This window comes from Panicum virgatum, chromosome 5K (assembly GCF_016808335.1).
Source record: "Panicum virgatum strain AP13 chromosome 5K, P.virgatum_v5, whole genome shotgun sequence".
Classification (NCBI taxonomy): Eukaryota; Viridiplantae; Streptophyta; class Magnoliopsida; order Poales; family Poaceae; genus Panicum; species Panicum virgatum.
This window is the reverse complement of record NC_053140.1, coordinates 57,237,744-57,261,631: the sequence shown is the minus strand read 5'-3', so window position 1 is coordinate 57,261,631 and position 23,888 is coordinate 57,237,744. Positions and strand designations below refer to the sequence as shown.

The window sequence follows — 23,888 nt, the reverse complement described above, 5'->3', positions numbered from 1 at the left end:
AGGCAGCGCCAAACTAAAAAGAACTGTTGTGCTTGCAGATTTCGTCGTGCTTTGTTTTCGAGAGGACCGTCCTGCTTTTTCTAGGCCGCCGGCCCTAAAGCCCCGAACCTTGTCGCGTCGGTACCAAAGAAGAGGCAAAGAAGCAGAAGCACGAGAGAAGAATCGCAGAACTATAGAAGGCTTCCCAGAAAACTGTAACACAAGTCAACAACAAATCAGATCCACACAAAGAAGGCTTCCCAGGAAAAAGAAACACAAAGGCTTTCAAGTTATTACCGAGCATGTATGTACAAGATGGAAACCGTCATCGACGGCATGACTGATGACTCACCGAGAAAACTGGAATTTACTAAAGGGTGCTAAGTTAGAAGGAAGAGGATCAGCAGCTCTCGAGTACCGCAAGTCAGCAGACGAAGAAGAAAATAAAAAAGAAACAGCTCCAAGGACACTCAAAACAAAGAAGCTCCGCAGCCGACCAAAACGAAAAACAGGTTACAGCAGGATGGCTAGACCATGTATGATACAGCGAACATAAATACAAGCTCCTAGTCTGCAGTTAGCAGTTTCAAGTCCCCACTCGTTGACCCCTTGCGTGCAAACCAGCTCACCATTTCTCCACTGCATTGTTTTATTCATCTTCATTCAGGCATTCTTCCTGTTCAAGTCCAGAATCCGAACATAAAACCATCAGCACTTGACATTTCGGCGAAAGAGGCCAAGGTTCAAACAGAAAACGATCAGTAACTTACACATCGCGTGACTTGCTCTCCATGGGAGTTGCAATTGAAGGTTTCACTGATTCACACCTATTGCTGGGCGCCAACATATGTTAGTTCAGCTCCTAACAGCTGAGCATCCGGCCTTGTCAGCAAAGTTAGTCCCACAACTGACAAACTTAAGATGGTATCATCCCCTGGATATATTAAACAGAAGGACAGTAGACTCATAGTGGTTTTGCCCCACACAATCGAGCCTTTCCAGGGTTGAGCAGTGATTCGGACATTATCCAACCCTGAAACAGAAACAAAAATGTGGTTGGGGGAAAGAAGTGCATTTATCATAAAGACAGGGAGTTTTTACCTGTTCTCTCGCTTTCTTCTTGAATGTTCCATATGATGAAGAAACGATTTTGCAAGATTCAGCGATGTGTGCCAGGAAATCCATGTTTCTTGAGTACAGGCTTCCATAGTCTGATCGGTCCGGGTTTGCCTGCCTCTGCTTCTGCTTCTGCTTCAGCCTCCGTGCATGTGATGCATTTATGAAATGCAGTAGCACATGAGCCTGTAAATCGGAACACCATGTCTGAGTATTTGATAAAGAAACCAAAACAACCATAGCAATTGCATTGCAGTGAGAAAAATACTTACATGGAAAGCAGCTTTGATAATGTCATCTGATTTTGCTTGGTCCTTGAGCAAAGCATATACTTTATCCTTTGTTGGATTATATGTTACTATGTATCTCTCATCCTATAAAATGTTGGTCATACCAAAAGAGCGAATTAAAATTGCAGGAAACATTCATATATATGAAAACACAGTATTGTTGGGATATGTTTGTTTCCAATGCTGGTGGCCAGGGAGGGCATACCTCAAATAGAGGTCTGATGGCAACAAATGAAGCAGGCTCTTGAAATGCTTCTCCAAATCGTGAACCTGAAATATAGTTGAAAAATACTATTAAAAATTATCCCCAGTGTCGTAACTCTTAGGAAAGGACCATAATCTGAATAACACTTGCACAAACCTATTGCAACTGGCTCATGCCGCCAAGGTGGATTAAATATCGTCTCCTGTGAGTTTCCTTCCTTTAAGGAGGGAATGTGACCTACATATAAAATTAAAGATTAAGACTATTAGATAAAGTACAGCCAAGCGAATGTGATTTCAAATTTTCTATTTAATACCCCTAGTGTCGAGAAAGGTCAGAATCAAGCTTCCCAGCTTAGAATAAGACTGTGTGAATGAAACATAAGAAGTGTGTTTAACAATATTTCAATTTCATCTTCAGTATGATGCTTTTATAGATCTGAAGCATTACAGCATCATGCTAAAAAGCAAAGTTTCCAGGATGTTTTAGCATTGCCCAAAAGAATCTACGTGCAGCTAAAATCCATTAGCTCTCTGAACCCAGTTTATATATGACATTAAGGTCATTTTTCTTTGAGTTTCAATGATCCAATAAACAAATTGAATATGGATAGACGTGCAGTTATTTCTAGCACCACCCAGAACAATCCGAACATATGTGAGTTGACCTACCAGTTTTAATAAAGGAATCCACTGCAACTGTAAACCTTGCCCTGTTTAGGGTATTCAGCACAACAGATCTCACCTGTTAACATACAATCAATTTATAATTAAACAATTTTAGTCTTTCAGAAAACTAAATATGCTCAGTGATACACTAGAAGAATATGAACAACGAACCTCTTGATATGAACTCAGGAGGTATCCACAGGACAGAAAGGCAAATGAAGTCACCAGCGATGGATTCCTTTTTGAGATAAAGATGCTCAGACCAGTACCCAACTTCAGGTGAAACAACAAAGAGAAGTCAGGGTAGCTGCTAGATCAAGCTTAACAAATGGATGCAAAGCAAGCAAAAGAGGACATGCTGTATTTATTGTAGTGTGCTGACAAGCCAAATAAAATTTAGTCAAAGAAGGGCAACTTCTAATATACTACAAGAATGTTTCAGCTGCATGTACCATTGTCAGCGAGTGTCAAGAAAGATATGAAGAAAGCACATGATAATTACCAGATCCGCAATGTTCCCAACAGATTCGCCTTTAGCAGTGACATCACCAATGTTTTCTCCTCTTGCATAGGCCTTATAGATTGGAGTGCGCGTTGAGGTTGATGTAACAGCAGCGACGTTCTAAATATCGTGTGAAACAAAAAAAAAATCATGTTCATCAACACTTTTGAAATAGAGTAATCCCAAAACAGAATGGCTAATGCTTGGTGAGGGCAAACCTTTACAACATTTGCTACGCAGGCCATAGGCAAGAAAAATTGAGGGAATGCTGCAGTAGTTAATTCAATACCAGCTCCTATCTCCAGCAAGAGATCACTAGAAAACCGCAACTGCAGATGATTTTGTTTCAGTTTGAATGCAAATTGAACACCAAGAAATTGGAAGTGGATCCTACAAAAGTGAACACATGTTTACCTGCTTTAGGTCGTAGTCAAACTTCTTTCCTTGACGTGCAAAAAGCATTTTACCGACACGCCCAGCACCATCCTGGCACACAAGTGCAATCACAGTTATATTGCATTACAAGACACATAACAGAACAGAGTATATGTCTACTATCTTGTGCAAAAAAAATACCCAACAACAATTATTGAAGCGCACCATTAACCTACTGGTAGTTTCCTTTTACTGGTTTTCATTGTGGACATGCTACTGGATCGACAGTACTCCTTTAACGGATTATGATTTTGATACATTATACTAACTTCTTTGGTGGGTTATTGAATGGAAAGAGAGAGAAAAATACCTTGAGGATCCAGTTGATAGCAATGGCACCTGGTGTAGCCTTACTTTGAGAGACTCCAACAGAGCTCAGCAAGGTTCTTGTCGTAAATACCCCCATTGCTCCACCAAAGAAATGCTAAGTAAAGAGCAAACAGCTGAACTTAGCCTGATTTATTTGCATGTAGCGGTGATGACTGATTAGTGAACATAATCCTGCAATATACCTTCAAAGCCCTCCAGGTCATGTATGGGACGTATGAAGGCGTAACACTGTCTGGAAACCCTTCAGGTACGACATACGATCTTATGAATGCCATTATTTCCTGCAGCCATATTCCACAGTCACTTAGTTTTTCAGTTGCAATGGATGGGATGAGCTTTAACATTTCAAATGCCACTTAACAAATCCTTATACTAATAGATAACCAAAAGCTGAAGAGGTAGCACGACACTAAAATCAACAAAGCTGGTGAGCTAGAAGTAATTGTCCCTAGGTGGGACAATAATAAATAAGGATGCAACCTCCCAACTGATTGAGTTGAGACAAGCATCCACCCGCTATTCTGATACTTTTCCACGGCGAGACCAATAAATCTCGCATATAATCCACCCACCCAAGTGTCCAATTCTCTACGAATTTAGGTGAACCAACTAGAACCATCGTAAGATAAAGGTACCATACGGACTTAAAAACACGAAAAAATTGACAGCCTCGGAATTCTCGATCAAACCAAACTTCCCCCAATTTTGTCTCGAGTTACCTCGAAAACACCGGTGTTACTCCAATCAGGAAGTGTACATCCTATGAACGAGAAAAAAACATCTACTCCGATTAGATCATACCCATAAAACAAAAATCCCATGTGGCCATGCCTCGTATACATCATCAATCCGACCGAAAAACAGCCTACCAATCAACCAAGCAAACTACCCAAAAATCCGCTCTCCCCCAATGAGCCGTCAGATGAACCGCAAGTTCGTAACCAACACCAAACCTAACAGTGAGTCGCGATTCCACCCAAGTGCTCACCTCGGCCGGCGGAAGCGGCGACTGCAGCGACACGGCCCTGACGGAGGCCCCCGCGGGGCCCGCCGCCCCGCCCCGGCCCCTCCCCTTGACGGCCCCGCCGCGGTCCACCACGTAGCTCCACCGCCTCCCGTCCACCTCCTCCAGGCACAGGAACCCCTCCAGCGGCGGCGCGGGCGCCCTCTCCGCGGCCGGCGGCGCCTCGGCGGGCTGCGACGGGATCGTGGACCACAGGACGTCGCGCACCGACGGCGGCGGAGGCAGCGTGATGGTCTGCGCGGCCGGGCGCTTGATCCCCACCGCCGGCGCCATGGCTTCCGCGTCCGGCGGGCGGAGGCGACGCCGGGGCCTCGGCGTAGTCAGGTGTGCGGAACGGGAATTACTTCGCGAGTGGTCGCGACGGGGTGCGGAGAAGAGAGGTGGCTGGCAGTGGTTAGAGAGAGAGAGAGAGAGAGAGAGAGAGAGAGAGAGGCGAGGGTTATAAATTGCCGGCGGACGAGGCGAGCAACGCCAAGATGCAGAGAGGCGAGCGCTAGAGAGAGAAATGCTTTATACTACTTCATTTTTGAAAATTGCTGTATACTACTCCCAGTCGTAAAGTATATATACGGTATAAATCGATAATACGAGAGCAATAATTTCGTAACCCCCCCCCCGGTCTGTACTGCGTGCACCAAACAATGTACACGGTTCATTCCCCACCTTTATGGCAGGTCAGTGAGGGCCCACCCGTCATCCGTTGTCCAGAGGAGGGTGTGGTGGTCCAGCTTGGCGTCGGGCCCCAGACAGGCGAAACGCAACAGTTTCAACCTATACTTGGCTACCCTTCCTGACTGCCGATGGGTAGTGGGGTAGGGTGGATGCTCTTGGCCCACCTGTCATCGAACGTGTCACGGAAGCAAGGTGGGGGACGGGGTGGTGGGCGAGCGGCAGGTGGACCGCCGGTGGAAGTGGAAGCCCAGCGGGAGGAGGGGAGACTGGACAGTGGCGGGCTGGCACGCAGCGCCGCTGTTTTCCCCGGGCGGGCAGGTGGCCTCGTGGCTGGGCGGCGCTGCCGGCTCCCCATCGCGACGCGCCCAAGTGGCCCCGCGCCCGCCGCTGCGGCCTCGTGCGGGCGCCAGATTTATTTATTTATTTGTTTGTTTCTACTCCCCCTCCCGTCCCGTCAGCACGCCGCCGTGGCGCGGGCTGGTCCGGTGGCCGCCGGCCGTCGTTCTCGGCCTCGCCCGGTCGTGGTTGGCAGTTGGGTGCTGCTCATCGGCCTCTTCCCCATGCGCCGCCCGTCCAGGCTCGGCCCGGCCGGCCTGCTCGAGTTTCACTTGGCTTGTTCGAGCCTTGCACTGCATTGACTTGTCACCCGCACGAGAAGTGGTCGATAACCGGGTGGAGTTTGGTGGTGGATTCGTCGCGGCAATCGAACGACCTTTGACACGAAAAATTTCTGCTGTTTCGGACCTCGAACGGAATACCGGCTCGTGTATTTTGGTTGGGGCTACCCGTTCTCGTTCGTGTACCGCACGGTTTCGGCGCACGCAGAGACGTGGTGGGATGGTCAAAGCCTCTTCCCAGGTTCACCGGCCGGCACGTTTGGCGTGCCCCCTCTCTGTCTCTCTCGCGGCTTGCACACTTTCTGCCTGCGGTGCTAACAACTTGCGGCCCACTTCCCGTCGAACCTTCAAAAAAAAAAACTTGCGGTCCACTTGATCGGGGTGAAGGGTGAGCACACTGCACTGCACACAACACTACTATTTCTGTTTGTTGCGGCTTGCGGGTGATGGCGGACGACACGTCACGTTGTACTCGAGCAATCAGAACAAAGCCCTGTCCGTTTTCCGCAGAGAACCTCGTTCTCTTTTCTGACCAGTCCAGCGTCTTGGACGGATCGCAGGGAGACTGCTACCTCATTGCACACCCAAAAAACCCGGGGAAAAAACTCCTCTTTTGTTGAGGACTATAAGAATACTCCTCTTTTTGGACTCAACATACACTGGAAAATGGTTTTGTTTTGCATTGATGAGAACTTCGATTAGGCATCTCTAAAAAAAAATTAAGTCTCTGTTTCTTCCATCGCCCTCGCCCAATGTTCCTCGAGCTATGCGATGAACGCGATATCTTAGTTCCGCTATGGTCATATCTTAGTTCCGCTTCACTATGGTCATATCTTAGTTCCGCTTCTGTCATCTAGCAATGCTCAGCGATTGACCCGAAACGCAATTTGAACGCGCCCATCACCACCATCCTGCGGTCAACCGAAGCGATAGCGCTAATCATCAGTCGTGTCGAGGGGAGAGCAACAGGAGGGATCCAAATATATGTCTATGTACATAACAAAATATATAAATTTAAAAAATCAAAACGATCTATATTTTGAAACAGAGTGAGTACTACTTAATTTTTGACCAACGAGTAACATCTAATCAAGCCCTAGTTAGAGCCCGTTTAGTTCCCAAAAATTTTCACGCGCTACAGTAACTTGTACCGTTTGACCACTAATTTGGAGTATTAAATGTGAATAATTGACAAAACTCATTCCATAACCCCAGGGTGAAATCGCGAGACGAATCTAATGAACCTAATTATGCAATGATTAGACAATGTTGTACTACAGTAACAACCTCTAATGATAGATTAATTAGGCTTAATAGATTCGTCTTGCGATTTCCGTCAATCTGTGTAATTAATTTTATAATTAATCTATATTTAATACTCCTAATTAGTGATCAAACGGTCCCAAAAAATTTTGGGAACTAAAGGGCCCCTTACTCTGCTTACCCGGTCAATCGGATTCCGCGGGCGAATACATCGAAGCTAAAGGGGGAATTAAAAATTAAAAAAAAAGGAGTCAATGAAGCCAGCCGGCCAGAAAACGGCATGGCCGGCGGACGCGGCCGCCAGTATCTGAACCGAAACTCTGAGACAGTCGCGCAATCTCGCCGCGCCGCGTGCGTGCGTTCGCGCGAACTCAACCCCGAACTCGTCCGCGTAAGCACCGGGCCGTGGCGCACGCAGCGTTTGACACCACCCGCCATTTCCAGAGCCCGCCGCGGCATCCCTCTTCCTGCTGCTGCCGACGGAGGAAGACTTTTTTTTTTGCAGGAACAAGAAATTATTAAGGACTCTGATGGGTACCAGCAGCGGCAGCAGTGAAGAGCACGGCATGGCCGCCATGAGATTCCTGGAGTAGTTGACCGAACGCGCGCCAGCAGGTGCGCGCATATACTCTCATGGGCGAACGTGTCAACACGGGGTGGGCGCGGTGTGTCCAGATGCCGCAGGAGGGAAGATTATTTGCGTGTTAATCGTGGCGCGCCCATGCGGCATGGTGCGCTGCGCCCCGTAGAGGATGTCGCTTCTAGTTGAGATTGAGACTTCAGTTTCTCCGGTCACAGGGGCGCTGACGTGGAACGGGAGGGGATAAGGTGGGACCCGTTGAGCGATCCGATCACATTCACGCGCCATGGTAGCCGTCGAGTTCTGAATGTTGGTGGTAAAGGACGACGAGAGGATTTCGCAAGACGTCGAAACTTTTCGCGTCAAAAGGGACGACAAGACCCCACGCACTGGAAACACAAAAAGGGAATTCTGAATTTCTGATCTCATTTTTTTTTTAAAAAAAGGTTACAACTCTGATAAAAAAAAGTTAGAACTCTGATCTGTTCTATCGGGAGGTTTCAGTTTGAACCCCTTCCCATCTCTCTGCTCAATTGAAAGAGTACGGAAGGTGCAAAGAGTGAGGACACGAGCTGCGCTGCGCTGTCAGCCTGTCACAAAATCTCTTCTCCTGCAGTCCTGCCCACACGCTCGTCACTGTCGACCGAGGTGCTCCCGTGCTCCGCTAAATAAAACAACACCAAAAAGTGCGTGCAAAATGTAATAAAAATATGAGTGGATAGATGATCCATTGATTAATGTTGGTACAAAATTTGGGATAGTGCAATGAGGGGGAAAAAAAGGACAGTCGGCAGAGTAGGCTTTGTTCTCCTGTAGTCCCCCTCCCTATCTGCTTGACGGGCCTGATGGACCAAGGCATGAAGTGAACAACCAAAAACACACAAACGGGCCTTAAAGAAATTTCCTTCCTCTCAAAACGTGGATTACGTTTGGGCCGGTGGTTCCCCTGAAAACCAAGATCAATCACACATTCGGCCTCCCTGGATATGTGCGCCTACCGCGCGCGTGCCATCCTCTCTCGTGCGCGCGCTCTTCCTCTCTATCTTAAAAAAGACTTTTGTGGCTTAGATAGCAGGTGAGCATGATCCTAGCTAGCTAGCTGCTTGAAGTAGATCATGGAAACTATAAAAGTACTTCCTTCCCTTTCATGTGAGAACAACATGAGCTCATCTTCATCTCCTGATCGTCCTCCATATACTCCCTCCGTTTCAAATTATAAGACATCCCAAGAATTTTGGAGAGTCAAAGCAATCTCAAGTTTGAACAAAATTATAGAAAGAAATATAAAAATTAATGATATCAAATTGATGTACTATAAAAATATAACTAATAAAGAATCTAATGGTACTTAGTTTATATAATAAATGTCATTATTCTATTATATAAATTTGGTCAAATATAAAAAACCTTGACTCTCTAAGATTGTTGAAATGTCTTATAATTTGGAACGGAGGGAGTAGTTTGGATCCATGGTAATAACAACAGAAAGCCTACAAGGATACTCAAGTGTGCGCCTGGTTTGTTTTAAAAGCATATGCAGCCTGATGTATAGGAGAGACAAAACAGGGAAACAAATTGTATCTCTTGCCATGCGTTGTGACGAGCAGATTTGATGACGATGAGCATTCCACGACTCACTGGCGCGGTTCAATTCGAGTGCGGAGTGACCGCACAGATGCCACCCTCCTGGGGATACCTTTAACACTAGTCATGATTCGTTCCTTTTTTAAAAAAAAAACTTGTGTCCAATAATTGTTTTGGCAGTAATATACATACTACACTCATATTTGGGCTAGACACTGTTTTTTGAGCCCAGAGAAATGAACAGCCCAGTCCATTCTCCATACATTCGTCCTCCCTGGAAAGCCCAATATGACCCAGGGATGTTTTGATTTTGGCAGCAACTCTCTCTCTCTCTCATAAAAAACAAACAAATAAAAATATCCATGCATGTCAATTGCGATGTGGTCCCCACCGCTATTGTGTTCCTCTTGGTACTCTCAGAGCAAGTATAAGAGGCTATATCCAAGCTGGATGCTTAAGTGAAGGAGAGAGTAGAAGGGAGAGAGGAGAAATGGGTTGTAAATTTACAGCATACTTTGATTAAAAAACTAAGAATTTTATGTGAGAGGCGAGTGAATTATGTATTAATAGTAAAGAGCTTGCTACTGTACGAGTAGGCTGGAACTGGAAGTAGGGGTGGGCAAATTTAACCGAAACCGAAGAACCGACCCGAAACCGAAATAATCGGAACCGAAAAATTCGGTTCCTTGTTCGGTTCCAGATATTGAAGAACCGAAATAACCGAAAAAAATTCGGTTCCTACCCTCGGGTAACCGAATTAACCGAAAGAACCGAATTACATAAACTTTGCATTTTGTAAGAGTATATTTAGTTTACATGTGATGTATCATACTTCAATTGCTATGTATTTCTCTTACTATATTGTTATTGTTTTCTTCTCAATTATTATTCTCTAAAGTAGAGGAAGTATTGTCTAAATTTGCTATAGAACATGTATATTTTTCTTGTTATCTTAGCTTTCGGTAAAAAAATTCGGTTAGTTCGGTTAGAACCGAAACCGAACCGAAATAACCGAGAACCGAAATACTCGGTTCCTGAAATTTCTTGGAACCGATCGGTTCCTATTTTCTAGGAACCGAATTTCTTCGAAAACCGAGGAACCGAATCGAACCGAACCGAAGAACCGAATGCCCACCTAGCTGGAAGATAGGCCAAACTTGCTCTCAAGACTCTCCGCCAAATTCACTGCGCATGTAACATGCGATTGGACCCAGAGGATCCAGATCCCGTCCTCACGTCACGTGCGTGCACGTGGTGCAAAAAAACACAAGCCGCTTATAACAAAAACAAAAGAGAAAAAAAAAGCAAATACTCCGGTCAGACATCGTCTCTATTCAATGATGGCTCAGCTAGCTCGGATATAGTCCTTGGTTCCTTCAGTACTCCTCATTCCATCGGAAAAGCGAAAACGACCCTCGCTTTACTCGCACTGCTTTAATTTCGACGTTGACACTCGCACATGAATGAAGATCAGAGGGTTAGCTGGCCATTAATCGCACTCGCTCACTTCCAGTTCCAGATAGACTGCGTGGCACTGACCACTTTCCTTTATTTGATCTTCTGATTCTGAGCCAGCTGAAAGAATCGAGCTGGCTTTTCCTTGCTTGTGGCGCTGGTAACTCGTTGCCGGTGGCACGCCACATGCGCGCTAACATGATGATAAGGACTTGCGCAAACAATGGGGCGGCACAGCATCGCCGGGTTGAGGAGACGTGAAGGCTGAGGCCACGGCCACAGGTCCACAGGCCACGGCAGCGGCTGCCAAGAGTGGAGGAGGGCATGTAAAGAGCATGGCTCTTCTTCCTCCTCCCGGCACAGCACCCGCGTGGTGGCGATCCCGGCGATAACGCGGGGGCGCATGCTCCCCCATCCCATCCCATCCCTGGCAGATAAGGCTCGTCCGCAGCTGGCCCCACGTGCCCCACATGGCAGCGGATCTTCGCCCGGGAGCCGGTGGCCCCACGCGTCGGCCTCCATCCTTCCCTACCCCGCCCGCGACACTCGCGCACCCCGACCCCGGCCGTTAACCGCTCCGGGCCGCAGGACGGTTAGCTCCGGAGCCGACGCGCCCGGATTCCTCCACGTCACCCCATCCGACGGCCAGAGATTCCCCAATCAAATCCCACTCTCCCACTTCCTCCGCCCGTATATGAACGGGGGGAACCTTCACCCACTTCCCACTTCCTCCCTATCTCCATCCTCCACCTCCGTCCGCATCGCCCCCCCTCCCCCGGCTCCGCCCCCACACACATCGCCATGTTCCGGACCTTCACGAAGCTCCGGGATGCAGCGGCGCCGCTAGCGGCGTCGTCGGTGCGGCGGTGCTCCGGCGGCAGCCGGATCCGGGCCGACGCCAATTGCCCGCGCTGCGACGCCCACATGTCGGTCCAATTCTCCCTCCAGCAGCTCCCGGCGCCCCCGCCGGCCGCCGCGGGGGTCGTGGAGGCCGCCCAGAGCCACAAACATGACGGGGCGGGCGTGTGCCCGGCGTGCCGAGCGGCCTTCCTGTTCCGCGCCCACCGGATCGACCCGCTGCGGGGCGCGTTCCTCGAGATCCCCGGAGGCATCGGGGGTGAGGAAGAGGACGCGGATAAGGGAGGCTTCGCCGATCGGATCAAGAGGATGTTGTCGGAGCGCCCGCCGGATGAGTTTCCCCCGTTGCCGCAATCGCCCCCGATGCCGATGCCGCACTATCCGCGACGGAAGCCGAACAGGAGGAGACAGAGGGAGGAAGGAGGTGGAGGCGGGGGCGGCGGAGGTAACGGCGGGGACTCACCGTCGGGAGGGGAGGGTACGAGCGCCTCGCCTAAGAGGGAGTGGTGGGGTGGAGCCAGCCTGGGCGATGAGTTGCCGACGCCTCGGGAGATGTGCCGGAGGCTTGACGAGTTCGTCATCGGGCAGGCCAAGGCAAAAAAGGTGCCCCGTATGTTCTCAATTCTGCCTTCGTTTTTTACAATTCGTGCGAATTTCGGGTTAATGTGACTTTGTGCAGTTGTGGCTGAAACAATGCTGTAGCCTTCTATAGAGCTGTGGCTTAAGTCTGAGTGGGCAAATTCGGGATGTTAGGTGAGAATCAGTAGGGACTCCTGAAATTATGAAGAACTGAAGCAATGCAGAATTGCCCTCTCTGTGTTTGCCACCTCAATGGATCTCGACGGGCTTCTAATATTTTATTAGTTTATAGTTGTCGCGAAGATAGTACAGATGGTTGTTGTAGTCAATGATAACTCACCATGGAGGGCATTGCATTTCCTGCTTCGTTGGCTTTAAACTTGGGAATTATTTCATTGTCACACAAATAGACCAGGGGATGTGCCCCTTTTGAACTCATGGAACTCATAGTGTGAGCTAGATCTCTGATGGGGATTGCCGAATTGATGAACTAATGATGATTGAATTTTGCAAATGTGTCACTGTCACAGCGTCACCCAACTCAACCACCACAGTTTCTTCATCCCATGCTAGTATCGGCATCGTGCCCTTTTTTCAAGTTTTCGGTCACATAATAGCTTCACATCTTGATTGATGGATTTTGGTGGGTGGTGGTTTGGTACGGATTGCCGGATTTCCTAAACTTTGTTGCGGGAATTTAACATGGAGACTAGCTGGATTTTTTGATACATTAATTGCTCGAAAATTATTATCAATGCAGCTAACTGCACTTGCAGTTGGATTGCATGACTTGTGTGTGAGACATTTCTGTGTATATATACATAAGTCCTGAACTAAATTAACAGGAGGTAGCAGTGTTTTACTTCTATTTGGAACAACCTAAACACGTCTGATATGCTAGTGTAGTTGAAAGAATGTAATTTGTGATACATCTTGTTAAAAGCAGGGTTGCTGACTATGCATCCTTTTCGCTAATGGAAAGGAGTTAAATGCATGAGTGTTCAGGCACCATGACCCTTTTCTAAGTGCAGTATAGTTTCAACTTACTTATCACAAATACTTTTTCCTCGCAGGTGCTATCTGTAGCTGTATACAACCATTACAAGAGAATATATAATGCAAATGTACAGAAAGAGTTAGTCTCTGCTCTTTAACTACCTGCCTTAGTTTTTTTTAACTTCTCTACAATATCAGCGATAAGTTACTAAGCTTTATTACACATTTGTGATGTGCGGCTCATATGGTTTTATGTAAATGCAAGTTGCCAATTGCTATGTCATGCCTTTTTTTTCCTGACATGTATGTGTTGCTGTTGTATCCAGATCTGCTGCCAATTGTGAGTTTCCAGACGCTGCACATGATGATCAAAATATTGTAGAAATAGATAAAAGCAATGTACTCCTAATGGGCCCAACTGGCTCAGGTTAATATTCTTTTTTCTTAAAAAAATCATCTTCCATACCTCCAAGGATGCCTTACACATGTGTAACTAGAGTTACTATATAAGTTGGAGCTGACAGTTAAATCTTTCTCATCTTATCTGCTGACAGGAAAAACATTGCTTGCAAAAACATTAGCCCGTATTGTAAATGTACCATTCGTTATAGCTGACGCGACATCATTAACACAGGCAAGTTCATTAGTGATTTAAGCACTATTTTCTTTAGAATGGCTAGGAAAGTGTCCTGCTTAAATCCTTTAAACTGATTTATGAATGCTTAACACATGGCATAGCTGCTAACTTTATTCGTGCTCTTTCACTATTTTGGATTTCATTGTACACAATTCTTCAGTATCGTATTTATGGTTTCCATCTATTCGTCCTCCTCGTCTATCATGTCCATCTGTTATGTACATGTGTAGACTCTTGATTGGATTGAAGTCTATATGGAGTAGCTGTGAATGCGAGTTCAAATTTGGAACTAAAACTAAACTTTGATGCATTATGCAGGCTGGATATGTAGGGGAGGATGTAGAGTCAATACTGCAGAAGTTACTAGTGGTACGTGTAGCAGGACCTTACATTCCTTTCCTTTAGTTTTTTAATCGTATTTTATCTGTTTATGTAGATCCACAAATAGGGAACATAAGAAAATCAGATTATTCCAGAATCCTCATGGCATTCTAAATTTTGTTCAGGCTGCCGAGTATAATGTTCAAGCTGCCCAGCAAGGGATAGTGTACATAGACGAAATAGATAAAATAACAAAGAAGGTACTGGTTCCTTTTTTTTTGCATAGCTTATTTAACATGAGGTTTATAAGCAGTACCTTGTTTCAGGCTGAGAGCGCAAATGTCAGTAGAGATGTATCTGGAGAAGGTGTTCAACAAGCATTGTTGAAAATCCTAGAAGGAACTGTAAGTGAAGACACATGTTACTGACCTTTTTATTTGATGGCTTCAGAATTAGGAGTTTATAACTATCTTGAACTGCCTGTCAAGAGACTTCAGTAATGAACCTGTGTATGTTGAGTACTTGCGTGTGTTTCTACTGCAGGTTGTCAGTATTCCTGAGAAAGGATCGCGCAAGAATTCTCGCAGTGAAAGCATACAGGTTACATACTCTAGTACTCTACATGGTCCTTGATGAATATGTTTTCTGTAATATCATATGGTCGAATTTGGATTCAGTTGAATGAAAACAGTTCTTTAGGTGGTTGCTTTCTGTCAAAAGGATACTGTACTAGAGTACATAGTTAACTAAAGAAGTATTGATACTTCAAGTGCATTTCCTGACAACCAAATAACAGCAACCCACTGGCTGTGCTAAAAGTGTGCAAGGCACAAATATTCTGTATTTTATCACTATTTGGATAGGTATCATGGGCATCCTAAATCCATCTTTGTTCTTAACTGTTTTCAGTGTCACATGCCTGTAACAGAATCTCCTGATAATGCAGATAGACACGACAGATATTCTTTTTATATGCGGTGGTGCTTTTGTAGACTTGGAAAAGACTATTTCTGAAAGGTATTGCAAATTTCATGTGTAGATTTCTTATTCCAAAGAATCTGCGTACAGAAATTGAACCCTATCTTCTGATATGAATCAGGCGCCAAGATTCATCTATAGGGTTTGGGGCACCCATTCGTACAAATATGAGAAGTTCTGGAGCTAGCAGTCCAATGGTTACTTCATCTTTGTTAGAATCTGTAAGAGTACTCTCATTTTTTTTTCAATCAATACCAGGGAACAGTCGTTTGTGTCTCAAAAGTTGTTCCTCACATATTCATTAACTGGATAATCCACTTGCATTGACAGGTTGAGAGTGGTGACCTTGTAAAGTACGGTCTAATTCCAGAGTTCATTGGACGTTTGCCCATTCTAGTAAGTTTGGCAGCTCTCAATGAAGGTCAGCTTGTTCAGGTAGCTCCGGCAAACGCAGAATTTTCGCTACTTCTTTATTCAATGCTGTTAACGCTGTAGACATTTGTACTCAGATAAAAGTATAGGTAGCATGCTGCTGGTATTTGCATTGGTGCTGGCATGTTATGATGATGATGATAACTAATTACTCCAGTAGAATCTCTTACATGATTGTCACAAATTCTCTTGCATGGTGAAGCTCATTAAAATGATTTTATCTGCTTTCAGGTTCTGACAGAACCGAAGAATTCACTTTCCAGACAATACAGGAAAATGTTTAACCTGAACAAAGTGAGCCCACGAAAACCTATCATCATAACATATCTTCCTGTATGGATCATTACGAATCTTGTATTGCGATATTGGTTCATCAGGTTAAGCTACACTTCACTGATGGAGCACTGAGATTGATAGCTAAGAAGGCGATAGCTAAAAATACTGGGGCTCGTGGTTTAAGAGCCATCTTGGAAACCATTCTATTGGAGGCCATGTATGAGGTAGGACTCTTGACCCTTTCTGTAACAAGATGCAATTTTTTATCCATAAATTATATCTCCTTTTAAGCAGACCCCAGACGAGAAAACAGGAAATGAGCGAGTAGACGCGGTTGTGGTTGATGAGGAGGCAATTGGTTCTGTTGATAGGCGGGGCTGTGGGGCTAAAATTCTCCGAGGAGATGGTGCATTGGATCAGTACATAAGAAGAACTAATGTGATGAATTTACGGGTACGTTGCTGTCAAGCAAGAAACAGTAATACTGTAAAATTTCTTCCTTACATAGAGCTTTTGACTCATGATCATCTTTGCTTTGCTGTGGTATTATGTTATATCCTTGTGGTGAAAGGTAGCACTGAAATGAAAAATAGACCTTTTCACTGGCTCTGCTAACGTCTGTTTTCACGTGCAGGAAACTAACGATAGTTTGGCAGGGGAGCTCGAGGAAGCGTACATGCTGTCGAGAATTGTTAGCTTGTAACTAAAAAAAGACGGGAGGAAGCGTACATGCTGAGTTCTGACCAACTTCGTACATCATGTAACAAGTCTACCCAACACTCACACTACCTCCGTCTTGCTCACCAAATCGCCTGTAATTTGATTCCGTTCCTGCTGAGCTCGGAGGAGCAGATAGATCCAGAGCGCCATTTGTTGTAATCCATGTAAACAGGAGTTGCCGTTTGATTGAGCAACCGTCCTGCCAAGTAAATTGTTCCCCATTTTTTCGTGCTGCCCCCAACGGGGCAGCCCAATTATTGCTGGCAAAGTTGTAAAGATCATCATTTTACTGATATGATAAAAAAGGCGCATTTTCACACGGATCAAGATTTCTGAGTATCATCTTAAATAAAATGTACACTAGCAACTGTCTGCGGCTTCGATGGTGGCGAATTGGCGACGCCGGTGAGCCATAGAACGCATGGTTGATGGTTCCTGGATTCCTAGCCCAAACAGAACAGTGCGCGCCTTCGGTGATGGCGATGGCGGCGAGCGAACGCTCACACGGTTTCTGGCCCCAGCAGCACCAGTTGCCTCTAGCGACGGCATCGCGTCTCCGGCGCGCCGAAACAGCGGCGCAAAACGACGGCCGGCCGGCGCGCCGCGATGCCGCTGCCAGAACCGGATAACGATTGCAGACTGGTAATGGCGGAGGGAAGAGGATACGGCAGGGGAGATTCGCGCGGGGAAGGGGGCGGAGATTGGGAGGAGATACGGCAGGGGAGCTGTGAGCCTTTTGTCAAAGAGTGAAAAAACAACTGAACTTTTTGAAACGTCTCCTTTTGCATGGACTGCAGGACATGGCCGATTATCAGAGAACTTTGGCTTGGGAGGTTGAAGCCCGGTTAGAAGCCAAGTGTGATGCTTTAGCTGATCTATTTGCTATGGACGAAAGGGGTCAGTCACTGAAACTTGGGATAAATAGATACTACATCTGCATATAGTTTTTCACCCTATCTTCCTCATTTTATGCAAAATATCTTGGGTAGCTCGACTTAAGAAAAAAACAAATCACTCCGAATTCTTGTTTTGGCTATTGTTTTGTCCCATCTTTAGCATCTTTGCTGCAGATCATCAGGTACGCTTCCTCCCGCCTTTTTTTTTCCAGTTATAGCAAGCTAACAATTCTGCACATTCCAGCAGGCTCTTCGAGGCTCTATAGCGAGCGAGCCCACACTCAGGTGACCACTGGGCCTTAGCCTTTCCTACGCGGCCATTACTGGGCCTGTCGAGTGTCGTCGGCCTAGAATCCCGGGACGGCGGGACGCGCTGGTACGGCGACTCTCGGGGGCTCAAGGCACGGATTCAGATCCTAGCCGCACACTGCCGATCCAACAGTGAGCCTCGGCAAGTGGATTTGGCAGGCCGCGCAGTGGCCCATCTCAGCCCACGAACATCTCCTCGCCGTCTTCCGAAGTTCCAGTCGAGGGTGGAGGGGCCGCACTGCCGCAGTGGCTGCCGCGCCGTCGCCGTCCTCGCCGATAGCCGCGCCGCGCTGTCGTCATCCTCGCCGAGAGCGGCTCCATCCCATCGCACCCCCCGAACCTCTTCCCCTCCACTCCCAAGTCCCAATGATGAAGTCCCTCCTTTTCTCCGCCCACCACACGCCGCCGCTCCTCCCCGCCCCGCGCCTCCGCAGGCTCCTCCGCCTTTGCGCCTCCTCCGCCTCCGCCTCCGCCTCCGCCACGCCACGCGCCGACCGCCTCGTGCCCCTCTCGAGCGCGGCGCGGCCGTGCAGGGGGCTCGCGGCGGTGTCTCTATCGCGCGGCGCGGCGGGACGGAGGTTGCCGAGCGTGTCGGCGATGTCGTCGTCGACCCCGCCGCCAGGGCCCGTGCAGAAGTCGGAGGAGGAGTGGCGGGCTATCCTAACGCCGGAGCAGTTCAACATCCTCCGCCTCAAGGGCACCGAGTAAGACTTGGATAGCACATAGCCGCTGCTCTGATCCTTCGCTATTGTTACTGAACTTGTGTGATGTGTTGTTAACGGTAGTGATACGCTGGATAATCAGTGGATAGTGATTAAACCAAGTTAAATCAATTCGATAAGCATAAAAGATGTCCTAGAAACACACAGCATTATGCTTTCGTGTTATTCATATCACTGAATCGATGATAACTAGCCTCCCACATGACATAGATGTCATTTAACTGCAGAACCTGATTCTGACTTTCTTCCAGTATTTGCATAGTACATTTGTAGTTTGCTTGTAAAATGTTGAAGAATTTGTAATTAGAGCAGGAAACAAGGATCAAAGGAAGTTGTTGAAACAAGGATCAAGGAAGCTAGTCTGATTACTAAATCACAGCATTCATCTAATCAGTTGCGGTTTCGAACTACTACATGTTTTGTATTGAAATGTAAGGACACATAGAAGTCAAGAGAGCAATCTGGTATTACCCTTTACTCCTAATCGTAACTCAAGAGAACTAACTACAGCTTTGAATTCTCAACCCCAAAAAACTGGTAAATTGCTCTTCACTGTAAGCAAATATACTCAGCTACTTTGTACTCTTTTACTGAAAGGGCCCCCTCATCTGGTCTCTAGATTTTGTCCACTGCTTAGTGATTATTTATCTTTCTTTGGTTCGTCACATTTTTTTTGGCAGTCTTTCTTTTTTACCTTTCAATTTAAGTAATTGTATGTGACTTCTAAATCTACACTTTGGTTATGCATCTATCTGTGATATTTACATACCCTACCGTGTGCCTTTTTCATTTTTAGTTGCGTTTTCCTTCTATATTTCACTTAATAAAATGCATCTACTTCAACCATCAAGGTAGCCATGTATACCATTTTATATAATGGTGTTACATTAAAGTTTATCACAAAAAGTTTTGGTTATTACCATCTTGTGAAGGTTATTTTACAAATCCAGAGGGATACTTTAATTTTGTAAGTTAGACTAGGCTGCATACAGTTGATCATGGCTTTAACTCTTGGTATTACAATATAGGAAAATTGTTGTCCTGTCATTGCAATACACCAAGATGGAGAAAAATCGTTTTCTTTGTAATCCAATTGCAGCTTTTAACATCTCAATAAGTCAGTAGCCAATTAGCAACTATGGATACGAATAAATAATTGCAAGTACCTTAGAATTCTATAAGGTGTTAAGTTCTTTGGTTGCTGTCTAGATTCTAGAGCTTGAGAAAATTGTGAACTATTTGATAAACTAACTAGCTCCCGAGTTGTTTTTTTGTGAGTGCTGCTGCAATCCTGGCTGATACAATCCGGGATGCAGGCGGAGGAAGCTCAGTTTAGTGCGTGCAAGAACCGATGGTTCGGGTTCCGGCTCTGCGGCGGCCGAGGCATCCACCGTGGGAGACAATTTGGAAGGGGAGGAAAGCGGTGGCGGGGAGTTAGTTGCTTCGGCTGGCTCATCGGCAGGGAAGCAGCCGCCTCCCGTCAATCCCAAGATTGAAAAGGAGCTCAAGAAGGTTTGTTTGACATTTATCCGAAATAAATGGATATGAACCGAATTATCCGAAATGTCTAGAGTCTAGAGCTCCTTTTCAATGGATACAAATTATCCCGTCAATCATAACAACTATGGATACGAATAAATGTTTCTTCTTTGCCTGTGTAATCGTGTGTTGGTTATTCGGTCAGTTCGGGTATGACCGAAGACCGAACCGAATTAATCGAAACCGAATTAGTCGGTCAATAAAAAATTAAATAACCGATCGGTTCCTATTTTTAACTAACCAAATTTTTTTAAAAAACCGAAGAACCGAACCGAACGCCCAGGCCTGATTTTAGCAGGAGAGGAGTAATTTCTTTAGATGTTGTACCATCAATCCAAATTTTTATTTTTAGTTTCTATGGCTCAGTAGTTTAGGAGATTTATATAAAAGAAATCTTTTGCTGATACAGTTAACAAAATTCGCTATTGAATCAACTAATTTTATGTGTGTGTGAATTATGATCCTCCAGTTTGTGCAACACAGTTGTTATTGCTGATACATTCCTGATTGTAATTATGATACGTTGCTGAACAACAGGCAGTTCAGAAGACTGTGGCAACCTTTGCACCGAGGGCGTCCATGAAAACAAAGAACCCTGCTGTCCCTGGAAGTGCCCTGTACACTGTTTTTGAAGTCCAGGGATACGTCTCCATGCTATTGGGTGGAGCCCTTTCCTTCAATCTCGTGTTTCCATCAAATGAGCCTGACATCTGGAGGTTGATGGGAATGTGGTCCATTTGGATGTTCAGTAAGTAAGAATTTTGTAAGTTATGTTCCTAGAAAGAGCATGGCTTTTCACTTCAATTGATATGGTTTACTAGAACTTAATAATGTTTACATCAGTGTTGCAGTCCTGAACTGCTCTTTCTTCCTCACACTCCAGAATTGGAAGTGATGGGTTTATTGTGTCGCACTGACCTAGTTGAGATCTTTACGCCATCGGTGCATGTTGTCTTTGTTGCACTGCAGTTCTAAATGAATTGCCGATGCATATGATCTATCTACCCATGCTTCTATGGATTAATTTTAACTATAATTCGTATTAAAATTAAATAATAACCCTGTTGTTACGATAGGAGGATGGGCGGTACTGTAGCATGAATAGTACCGCGTGGACAGTACCCACCTTGGATTAGTTAGGAAAGAGATAAGTTAGGAAGGAAATAAGGTAGATTGATTCGGTTAGGATATTTACTTAGGGATAAAGTAAGTTGTCTCTATAAAAGAGACTACCATGTATCAGTTGAGTCAAGCAAGAGGAAACCCTAAGATAGTTCCCTAGGAGGGGCAGCTATCTAGGGTATCTCTGCTATTCCATCTATCTCTAGTCAATCCATAACACCTGTTTTAATCAGGTGCAGGAACTAGCATTTTACTGACAATGACTAGTGTCAACCTTAAACTTTCTGTTCTGAAACATGGGAAAATAGTGTTTAACTAGCTGGAAACATTATATTGTAGTATATTCATTTCAGCCTGTGTTTGCTTTTGGTGATTCGGCATACATAGTGTTGCATATTATAGCAAAAAACATTTATTTTAAGATAGTTATAGTAAATACTTCAAGAAAATTTGTTTCCTACCATGGTCTATGATGAGATTGAACTATTTTCTCTTTCTGCTATGTTCTTTCTCTTTTTTATCTTCAAGAAATATGTTCTTGCTCTTTTGCCAAACTATTGTCTTACTTGAACAGTTGGATATGCTTTGTAGACTTTAAGCTGAAAGCGCAATGTCAATGCAATCCATTATTCAGAAATCTGAGACATAATCAGTTCTATTTGATTTTGTAACATATGGAATACCACCCATTTGAAGGATCCATGGCTATGGTCTGTTCTGGAGAGTCTTTTGTGCTATTCGTGGAATTAACTAACAGATTCAAGCTTAAAATCCATTTGCGTATGGAAATGGATTTAATGTGGCCGCGGTTGCCTTAGCGAGGTATCAAACTTATGGCCACTAGCTCTGATAGTCTGATACCTTATTTTAGTTAAATGCACTTGATGGTATTGAGGAAAGGTGGAAACAATATTTGAGCATTATTATTCAATAAAAATTCCTCCGGTTGGTGTTGGAGTTACAATAATCTAAAACTTTGTGGCCATGTTCTTGAAAAATGCTGACTCCTATTTGTTGTTTATTGCATACTGCATAGGGGACTTTTTTCTTAGTAACTGAGTGTAATCTACTTCTGCAGCTATACCTTCACTTCGGGCCCGTGACTGCTCAAACAAGGAGAAAGAGGCGCTCAACTACTTATTTCTCCTTATTCCCCTGATCAATGTTATAATTCCATTCTTCGTGAAATCCTTCGCTGTTGTCTGGTCAGCAGATACAGTTGCTTTCTTTGTGATGTATGCATGGAAGGTAACTTCTTATAGTAATGTTTGCTGCTCCTTCAGATTAAGTCATTAAAATATAATTAAGCATATTCTTTCTGCACAGCTTGGATGGCTTCAAAGTTCGGAGTAAAAGATTTTCAGTGTGCTTTCTTGGTGATGTATGCATGGAAGGTACTTTTTCATGTTAATGTTGTTTGCTCCTTCAGGATTAAGTTCTTAACATATGTTTTATATAAATCATATTCTGTCTGCACAGCTTGAATGACTGGCTGCATATAACAAGTGCTAGAAGATATCCTGAATAAACTCTATTTACTGATCATTAGCATTTTCATTGGGTTTGGAGAAAAAATAAAGCATTGTTTCAATTTGTGCTATTAAGTGCATTGTCTTGGACTTTGGCATTCTCTTATTTTCCATGTCATTCTTTTAATGGGAAATCCATGCATGTGGAAATCCTGGCGCATGCATCATTGCATCGACATGGGTGCAACAGTTGGTTTCAAGCTGGACAATTCTAGGATTCAAGGCTTAGTATACTAATTACTAAAGCTTTGCCAGACCAACTTCCTAAACTGCTTGACTGCACTCAAACAAACCACAAAATGATGCTCAAGTACTACTGTATACTCTGGAGCGGTGTATTTATTTGTCCTGAGGGGTCATGGAGAACAGACATAACAGATTTGCCTTGATTGTCAGATCAGTACCACACTCTAATCTCTTTTTGGTTGCATTTGTGGCCATGTGACAGTTGATGTTGACTTTTCAAACAGAAATATTTAGCAGATTCTGCATATTAGTATTAGTCTTGATATAGTCTAGAGCATTATATTATCTTTACTAACTAGAGCCACGTCACTTCCTTTTCATAACAGAGGTTCAAGCCTTGAAAGCCTGCCAGGCTAAAAGAAACAAAAATAATCAGACCTAACACTTTACATCTGCAAGTAGCTGATATCATAAAATGGTCAGCATGGATGTCAGGTAAACAGGCATTCAACATATGATTAATAATGATTTTTTTTTTCAAATTTGCTACTTCTGTGGACTGAAATTGTATATTTGTTTTTGTCTGTCAGTTTTCAGGAGACAAGAAGCAATGTGGTGGATGTTCTTAGCTATCGATGGGCAGGAAGACCATCTCAAACAGCTCTGATGGCCGTGATGTTTCTTTGTTGCATTGTATGTACCGCATAAGCGCAGTTATAACGACAATAAAAACTGACACCATATACCAGATTTCTCGATGTAGTGCTTTCAGATTTCTTGACAGAATAGACATACTGTGGTCCTTTTTAAAAAGATAAGGAACGGCGAGCCTTCGAGCTTGAGCTGAAAGATTGATGCAAGAGTAACTTTGTTCACATGGCCAGTTTCATTCTCTTTTGCTAGGGTCTCCTGGGGGGGGGGGGGGGGGAATAGACTACAACTGCAAAAGATCCCAGTCCGGCCTTGACGCCCTTCGCAGACAGCACTTGCAGGATCTCTGCCTAGCGCGTCCATCTCGGTTCCCTGCTGTAGTTAGTTATCACAAGTCTCCCTTACCAAAACTAGATG

The 23,888-nt window shown here is 45.0% G+C and overlaps 3 protein-coding genes and 1 long non-coding RNA gene across 6 annotated transcripts; 2 read left to right on the top strand and 2 right to left on the bottom strand.

Moving 5' to 3' along the window:
- Positions 1-236: 236 nt before the first annotated feature.
- LOC120708917 (protein root UVB sensitive 6-like) lies at positions 237-4,958 on the bottom strand. Of its 3 annotated transcripts, XR_005689515.1 has the most exons (14): positions 4,514-4,956; positions 3,708-3,806; positions 3,506-3,619; positions 3,175-3,246; positions 2,979-3,089; positions 2,761-2,880; positions 2,430-2,531; positions 2,262-2,334; positions 1,747-1,827; positions 1,591-1,655; positions 1,368-1,469; positions 1,081-1,281; positions 750-1,012; positions 237-655 (listed from the first exon to the last, which is right to left on the bottom strand). XR_005689515.1 is itself a non-coding variant. In XM_039994350.1 (13 exons), exons 1-13 carry the CDS (start codon positions 4,820-4,822, stop codon positions 944-946), a joined length of 1,518 nt encoding a protein of 505 aa, XP_039850284.1. In that variant the 5' UTR covers positions 4,823-4,956; the 3' UTR covers positions 749-943. The 3 variants fall into 3 exon arrangements, 1 of the variants encoding a protein (XP_039850284.1); XR_005689514.1 differs by having other exon boundaries at positions 750-1,281; positions 4,514-4,958; XM_039994350.1 differs by lacking the exon at positions 237-655 and having other exon boundaries at positions 749-1,012.
- A 6,488-nt stretch (positions 4,959-11,446) lies between these two features.
- Positions 11,447-16,844, top strand: LOC120708912 (CLP protease regulatory subunit CLPX1, mitochondrial-like). The gene is made up of 15 exons (XM_039994346.1): positions 11,447-12,181; positions 13,231-13,292; positions 13,480-13,580; positions 13,708-13,787; positions 14,109-14,159; positions 14,297-14,371; positions 14,438-14,515; positions 14,655-14,711; positions 15,058-15,128; positions 15,211-15,310; positions 15,420-15,524; positions 15,753-15,815; positions 15,899-16,021; positions 16,092-16,250; positions 16,432-16,844. The coding sequence occupies exons 1-15, from the start codon at positions 11,522-11,524 to the stop codon at positions 16,498-16,500; spliced, it is 1,854 nt and encodes a 617-aa protein (XP_039850280.1). The 5' UTR covers positions 11,447-11,521; the 3' UTR covers positions 16,501-16,844.
- A 1,105-nt stretch (positions 16,845-17,949) lies between these two features.
- Positions 17,950-23,695, top strand: LOC120708913 (protein RESISTANCE TO PHYTOPHTHORA 1, chloroplastic-like). The gene is made up of 7 exons (XM_039994347.1): positions 17,950-18,426; positions 19,761-19,956; positions 20,521-20,731; positions 22,184-22,353; positions 22,432-22,499; positions 23,207-23,315; positions 23,411-23,695. Exons 1-5 carry the CDS (start codon positions 18,089-18,091, stop codon positions 22,456-22,458), a joined length of 942 nt encoding a protein of 313 aa, XP_039850281.1. The 5' UTR covers positions 17,950-18,088; the 3' UTR covers positions 22,459-22,499; positions 23,207-23,315; positions 23,411-23,695.
- LOC120708916 lies at positions 20,622-21,697 on the bottom strand. The gene is made up of 2 exons (XR_005689513.1): positions 21,326-21,697; positions 20,622-21,044 (listed from the first exon to the last, which is right to left on the bottom strand). It is a non-coding gene; the product is annotated as an uncharacterized LOC120708916 (long non-coding RNA).
- Positions 23,696-23,888: the final 193 nt, after the last annotated feature.